At 41.3% G+C, this 8,190-nt stretch overlaps 1 protein-coding gene across 1 annotated transcript in view; it reads left to right on the top strand.

Annotated features, from left to right (window-relative positions):
- The first annotated feature begins 310 nt into the window (after positions 1 to 310).
- The window catches only part of slc35f6 (solute carrier family 35 member F6), a 28,551-nt gene continuing 20,671 nt past the window's right edge, over positions 311 to 8,190 (top strand). Inside the window, exon 1 of the mRNA XM_060916363.1 lies at positions 311 to 704. Coding sequence (XP_060772346.1) covers positions 628 to 704 — 77 coding nt within the window. The 5' untranslated portion in view covers positions 311 to 627. The remainder of the gene's footprint in view (positions 705 to 8,190) is intronic.

Below are 8,190 nucleotides of genomic sequence, written 5' to 3'. Positions count from 1 at the left end.
TACTGAAGCTCGAGTGCACTATATAGAGTTTAAACATCCATTACTTCCTAGTAACATGTAGTGCACTTATATAGAAATTAGAGAGACATTTAGGAGTCAACCCTCGTTACCAGGCTGCACGTTTTCATTTCAGTTCAGAAACAAAAACACACACGAGACCTCACACTTTAACACTAACCAGATAATTAAACAAACAAACAAACAAACAAACAAAAAAATCATTAAACTTGAAGAGTGCGCTTTTTTTTTGTTTACGTATTACGTAGATGTGCTTATTACGTGTCAATTTGCGCATGCGGGAAACTTTTGGGTCGTTTTCCGTTCATATTGGAGATCGCATACAAGTCTCATATAATTGGTAATGTGAACGGCCTAACAAAAAAATCGGATTTCACAACAAATCGGATATGGGTCGTTTCAGGTTGCAGTCTGAACGTAGTGTTAGTGTTAGTAGTATTTGTGGAGACTGCGCCTTCTCAGCCCTGAAACCTTAAAGTCCGGTCACGCGTCAGGTGACTGTGTGGTCATGTGACCTCGTGCTGCACCGCTAGCTTTGTGAGTGAATGAGGAAAGAAACTAGCAGCCCAGCGCGGTGTTTCACACTGCTCTGCTCATTACACACTCAGCATGGCGTGGACGAAGTACCAACTCTTTCTGGCTGCTTTAATGCTCACAACCGGCTCCATCAACACTCTGTCCGCAAAGTAAGTCCTTTATCAGAGTCACAGTCCGCTCTTTCAGCTCTTCATCAGCCGCGTTCACTCGCCTATCTCACGAGAAATAATCCATTTCCTGTTTTTATTATTTTCAACAAAATTTTAACTTAAGATGAACAGTTATGTCAGTGAATAATTTAATTTAATTTAGTGTCTCTGATAATTTAGTGTCACCAACAGAAACACTGAAGCTTTATCGCACAAGGCGTAAATTGTTGTTTGGGGGGGGGGGGTGTGAAATAAAATAAAAATTAACAGATGATTTGGTTTATTCTGCAAAAAAAATCTGTGTGCTAAATTGATAGCAAACAGTAAACAGTGTATTAACTAGTAAAATAATAATATTTGTCAAGCTGTGTTAGAAAAACACCTATATCCAGGTTTCGAGCACCCCTACAACGGACCGTACCATTTCTGGACTGTTGACAGAGCTGGACGTGCTTTGTGTTTATTCCATGTGTGTTTATTCCATGTGTAATGAAAGTATCTATAGGGGACTTTTTTTTTGTTAATGAGCCATATAGTTTAATTTATTCTTTCAGGATAAATCAATAAATACAGTAGTATTATATCACATTGTCCCTTTACACAATTCCCACTGTACTGGATGTATGCAGTATATAGACATTACAATTATTTTCCCTGTGTATGGTGTAGGAAGTCATTTCGGGTTGTTCTCTCTACGTTCTTGCTTAACGCTCGTCCAGCCGTCCTACATGCATGTGGGCGATGCTGAGTGTGCAGTCTGATGTTCCTCTAAACATATGATATGATATAATATCGCTGATATGGCTGGATTTGTTTTTATGACTCAGTATTTGCATCATTGGTGGGTTTTATTTCATGCATATTTGACCAAAGTGTGTGAGAACGTGTCTCAACACTGAAAAAGGAGGACGTTACGTCTAAAATGGCTTACGTTCTAGATGAAGTTTCACTGGTTTCATAAATGGATTTGATTTGATTGTTTTTATTGTTTAAGAATGATATATGCTACAAGTTATGCATTATGGATTCTGTGGCGGAAAGAAAGCCCTAAATGTTCTTTTATGAGGATGGTGTGACAGATCATGTGTGCAACATGAGCTAAAATTAGCAGTCAGTAATAATACTCATATCGAAAGTCAAACTGAAGGAATTTGACCTTACCTGGACGAAATATGAGAACAGTGTAATTCCGTGTAAGTGTGACATACAAATCTGTTACTGTTTCATTTCTTTCTTTCTTTTTTTTTAATCCTGGTCTGATTTCTATTTTAGGTAGTGTTTTGTTCACCTCCTTAGCAGCTCAACACAACTGGTATTGAAAGCACATGGCAGTCATGCTCCTTTCAATTACCTGTCTGTGAAAGGCGGACGAGATTTTCCTCACGAGAAGAGAGGTCATGAGCACTTAACCTTAATCTAAGCCTAACTGCTATTCAGAGAAAGACAATCACGTGTGTGAAGCGCTCGTCAGCAGGATTAGTGCGTCTTGTTTCCATACAATCAGTAGATCACTCTGAACCTACACTGAAAAAAGTAACCTATAGAATTTACCCAATAAATCTGAGGTAACAATTTGCATTGACTTGTTTGGGGTAGATTTAATTCCATATATTGAGTATAAAATAACAAACAAAAAGCTATGAAATACTTAAATAAATTGGGTAAAATTTACCTCACATTTATGTATCTATTCAACAGCTACTTTCTCATTGAAATTGGGTAAAATTATCTCGTTTGCTAGTAGGTAATACCTGACAATTACTAATCAAAGGTAATTAATATCACTTAGTAACCATTACTTATTCGGAGAAGGTAAGATGTACCCCCCAAAAAAAGATTTTCAGATGGTTCATCATCTCAATGTTTTTAATCCATAAAATCATCCAAAAAAAAAAAAACCCACAGAATAAAGTGCAGTACAACAGCTTCACACAACATTTCAAGTAATGAACCTGTTTTATAACTCACTAACTAACAGCTTCAAATGTTGTTTCTGGATAATTAGCTAATGCAAACAACACTTTCAGCCGGAGAGAGGAAGATGGCAGTCCGAGAGTTCCCTGTCCCGCTCACTCAAACGCGCGGTCTGACGCATGCGCAATTTGGAGCAGAGGACTCACGGCTTTAGGGTATATTTTACCGTATTTTTCCATGTAACGGTTGTTACTGTTAACGAATAGGTAGCATATGTATAATTTACCCATTATTTTATAATTCCTTGGCTGACTGCAATAATCGAGTAAATTTTATCTGGTTTGCATAGATTATATTTACCACTCTCCAAAATCACTTCTTACAGTGTATAGAGAGCGTGCACGTGACGTCACGAGGTCACGTGATATTCATTATCCGCCATTTTGGACAGCAAGGCCGCGCATAGAACTTAGACAAACCCGTTCTAATTATCAAGTGTGTGGGAGTAGATCTTTCGAGAATGGTTATATCTTGTTCAGCATTTGGTGCAATCTTCTAATTCAATACTCCTAGTACATCTGTTAAGTTGATTTTCAGATTGAATGATAACTGCATACTTAGAAACTAGACAGTCTCTAAAGTTTAAAATGGCTATGCCTAGCCCTACTACCCTGGCCTAGTCTATGACAATGTTTTATCTTTTTGGCTCATATATGCCTTTGAAAGGCCAATCCATAGTAGGGATGGCGAAAACTAAAAAAAAATCTTGACCGACCACCGAGCCTCATTAGCCGGTTAAAGTCGGTTAACCTATGAGTTTAAACAGGGATGCAAACGGCGGATGCGCCTTTTTCACGGCTGAATCGCGCAGACCCGATTTTTTATTTGGGGGGGGGGCGTTGGAGTGTCTGAATAATTTCATCAGAGTAAATTCTGTATTAAAATTACTAAATAAGCAAATGCCTTACAGTCCATGAAAAATAGGAAGTATGAGAAGAAAACAGTAAATTAGAAAGCTGCCCACGTTTTCGCGGAAGCTGCGCAAACGTGTGCAGCTTTCTGATTTCCTGTTTTTCAGACAAAAAAAATACATATTTACAACCCTGTCATTATCTGGAACTGAGTTTAAATTTCGAACATTCTTAAGATAAAATGTCCTGCATAGTCTCTTTATGATAAACATCTTAATGCCACTTACCCGTGAGGTTATCAAGTAGACATTCTTCTTCGGAACCTTCCAGAGGTATAGTTGAGATACGCATCCCGCAACAAAATATTTATAAGCTTCCAGGTTCTTGTAAGCTTTGAGGGCTTTGCCAGTGTAACACGATTAACGAGAAAATTGTAAATGTCGTGGTAGGCCAGATCGGGCAAATCGCCGGCACCGCAGCTCTGAATTTCCCTGAACAAGGATTGCGGCAAGTTGTACGGATCTGCAATCCCCAACCTGGAACACTTTTCCATGTAACGCTGCCTCACGTCACCTTCAAGATGCTGAACAAACTTAGACAAGTAATCGCGCGATGTAGATGGGGTATTTTCCGAATTTTCTTGGGGATTACTCCCTGGATCCATTACGCTCGCGCAAGGTAAACTATCCTGATGCCGTCCAATATGCCGGAGTGGGCGGAGTACACACGTGCGGGTCACGTGACTGCACATCCTCTATAGACTGATCAGTCATGGATTTCTGTGGATATTTTTACTGCGTGGCTGCCTGTTTTCTCATCCTGATTTTTTCCCCCACCTGTTATCTTTGCTGTTGTTTTTTTCTTCCCTATAACATTTGAAAGTCTACAGTGGACTTCAGACCCAGTACAAAAACTTTCAGAAATCAGTCAATAGGAGTTCCTGATGACAAGCAGCCTATACATGGAGGGAAAAAAACTCTGAAAAAACATCTGTGTGTTAAATCATTTTGCTCTATTCTTTCTTCTTCTTTTGGCTGCTCCCGGTTAGGGGTCGCCACAGCAGATCTTTCGTCTCCATTGCTCCCTGTCTTCCGCGTCCTTCTCTACTACACCTGCCATTTTCATGTCCTCTCTCACCACACCCATGTATCTCCTCTTTGGCTTTCCTCGTTTTCGTTTGCCTGGCAGCTCCATCCTCAACATTCTCCTTCCAACATGCTCTGCATCTCTTCTCAGGATGTGCCCGTACCATCTCAGTCTCATCTCTCTTTGCTTAGGCCATTATTAAAAAATGTTCTGTTTCCGGTCCACCGGCCGGGTGAGTGCCGTTTGTGTGGTTGAAATTTTTTTTTAACGCCGGTTTTTCGACATTTTTTTCGGGTTCGTAAATCTAAAATCGAACTTGACATTTCCGCATTCCCAGGGCTTTCCACTAAGGCTCATACTAGCCAGCCATGACAAATAAGTAGCCAGCCGGGGGGAGTAAACACAAAATAAACTCCTGTGCACGCAGTTCCCAGGGTTAAATGTATTTTCCACAGACCATTTATTTATTCACTTTACTCAAATACAAAGTAAAATGGCAGTAAATCTTCTTTCTTTTCTTGCGTATTGCAACATGAGGCGTTCCTGGCTTGTACTCTTATTTTCGGTGCATGACACATTCACGCAGCTGAGCATGCTGTGAATTAACAACGACAACGGTCTGCAGTGGGGCTACACAATTACACACTCAGCGAACATTTCTCCATTTGTGTATGAAAATACACTCCAACCACTCAGTTTGGCTTCATTTACAACCAACGGTGTCTTCTGATGCCAGCACGTAATTGAACGAGAGAAGACTGGTTTACCGGAGACAAAATAAGCGTCATCTCTGCTTCTGTTCCCTCCGACAGCCCCGACACACTACTGCCTCCGCCGAGTGCGCGCACACACACCGCATGTCGGGGCCGCGGATGAGTTACTCTCCCTTGATCAACGAAGTCGGCAGGGAATTTGTGGTTATTATCGGTACAAACAGCACGAATCACAACTTAAATGAGTGCGGTTCAGTTTGACATTATTGTCAGTCCGTTAGATAAACATTTAATTTTATTAAAATCGAAAATTAATATTTAGAGCCTGTGGGCTACAAAAATAAGTCATTAAAGTAGCCGGCTGGACTTAATTGTGTAGTCGGCTGTATGGCGGGCAGCCGGCGCTTGTGGAAAGCCCTGCATTCCGCACAGAATATAGAATCGAATCAGCTCTGCGCATGCGCCGTGCGGCACAAAAAAATGGCAGCCACCATGAAGGAAGGAGATCCGGAGTTTTCAAACATTTGCTTAAGTGTGAAATCGCAAAATGGTATTCTAGCGAACAACAAAATAGTAAAGATTCAGAAAAACAAATCATTCAGTGATCATTTTAATAGTGTAATTTCATCCGAACTAGGCCTAACGCTCGATTTAGAACTACAAAAAGTCCGTGTGTCGGACATTTTAAGTACCTTTGTAAAAGTTTTGCAAATGTTGCAGTCAGCATTTAAAATGCTAACTTACAGTTTTTGTACAAGTTTCAGTTGATTAAACTGTCATATTTTATTAAATGTGTCTGCTTTTGTAATAAAAAAGTACTGAAAGAAAAAGCAAACACAGCATTGCGATTTCTTATCCATCCATATATATAAAAAAAAAAAATCCCTCCCTCCCGACTGAAAATTTTTTTGCTCGCCCGGTGGACAGGAAATGGATTTTTTTTAAGGATGGCCTTAATTCCCAAGCGCTCCGCTTGTGCTGTCCCTCTGATGTGCTCGTTCCTTATCCTGTCCAACCTCCCATCGCAAACCTTAACATCCTCAACTCCGCCACCTCCAACTTTGCCTCCTGTCTCTTCGTTAAGGGTCCGGTCTCCAATCTGTACATCACAGCTGGTCTCACTACTGTCTTATACATCTTACCTTTCACTTTTGCTGGGACTTTCCGATCACAAATGACTCCCAAAATCCTTCAGCTGCTCCACCCTGCCTGCTCTCTCTTTTCCACCTCACTATCGCAGCCACCATTTTCCTGCACAGTTGAACCCAGGTCAATATTTTACTCTATTCATACATGTCAACCCCTCACAGCTCTCACCTGTACTCCCTGGTAAAGAAATCCATAATTTCCATACCAAATCCATAGTAATATTTCATGCATAAAAAAATGTATCAGATCTTACCTAATATATGCACTGGTTTATTTCTGTACATCCATATGTACTGTTAACACTCAATTAAACAACAGTCAGTGTTTTTCTTAACCCTGTATCAGTTCAACAAAATTTAGTGGACATAACATGAAATGGACATAACATACTTACTGTAATACGTCATCCAAAGTTTTGAAAACTGACTCCGCTGTATCAATGTTACACACTGGCATGTCCAAAATTCTGGATCGAGCCCCAACATTCACGTCAAAAATTCGGACAAGCACTGCCAGTCTCTTGTCACTGTTTTTATCATTGCTTTCATCAATCATTACAGAAAAGGGCATCATCTTACAATGATCTATCACTGGAGAAGTGGCCTCTGGTGCTAGACTTCGTTTTATAATCTGAGGTGGTGTTTACATTAGACCTTATCAGCGGATCATCAGATTAACGTTTTTAAAACGATTCGCGTGCACACAGCAACGCCAATACACGGATACGCTCGGCTCCGCAGGCATCCTGCGCTCCAAATCACTCCGCCCTGAACAGCGAGTGCCCTCTGGAGGGTGCGCACTCCGGCCCTGCGCAGCTCACAGAGCGCGCGAGTGAAGCGCACGAGCAGTGATTCGGGACAAATAGCAGGAAGTGAAAGTCTGCGCCGTTTTTCAGCAGTCGCGTCACATGACCAACGTGGCATGACCAACGCCAGCGAATCAGGAAGGTGGATGTCACAGTGACGTTGTCCAATGACGACATCAGCACGTGGCATGACCAATGCCAGCGAATCAGGAAGGTGGATGTCACAGTGACGTTGTCCAATGACGACGTCAGCTAGAGCTCAGCACAGCGTATCCTCGTTTCTCAATGTTTACACAGCACCGGATCAGATACGTAATGGATTGAATACGTGGGCCCTGGCGGATTCAAGTTGTTCCGCCTGTGGAGTCGTTTCCCGGCGTTTTAATGTGAACGGACAGTGCATCCGCGACGAAAACGAGACGGATACGGTCTAATGTAAACACCACCTGAGTCGCTTTGGTCCGTTTACAGCTGAATTTCTTTGCTAGATCACTATCTGGAAATAATGTAGGGACGAGTTCCGTCAAATGGTCTGCGACGGACATCGGGAGGTTGTGTTGAGCAATGAAATTGCAAAATGCCACTTCTGATTTTAAGATAGTGTCAGATACAACCTTTGTTGGCTTTTGCGTGAAGAAATTAATTGACGGCTGTCTCTTTTTCTGGTTTGTGTTCTTCACATGCATTTGAGATTTCATGTGTTCCCTCACGTCGTAAATTCCAGAGGCAAACACTTTCACGTCTCTACAACAAATTGTGCAGTTGACATACTCAGCACCCATTTTGGAAGCGATAATTATTCCATCGAATGTTTCTGTCCATTCGGGAAGAAAGCGACCTCCAGTTTTAGATGTTTTGAGTTTTTTCTTCGGTGGTGCCGACATCTTGACCTGTCTATTGTTACGCTA

The sequence above is a fragment of the Neoarius graeffei genome, chromosome 3, assembly GCF_027579695.1.
Source record: "Neoarius graeffei isolate fNeoGra1 chromosome 3, fNeoGra1.pri, whole genome shotgun sequence".
NCBI lineage: Eukaryota > Metazoa > Chordata > Actinopteri > Siluriformes > Ariidae > Neoarius > Neoarius graeffei.
This window is presented reverse-complemented; position numbering and strand designations above follow the sequence as displayed.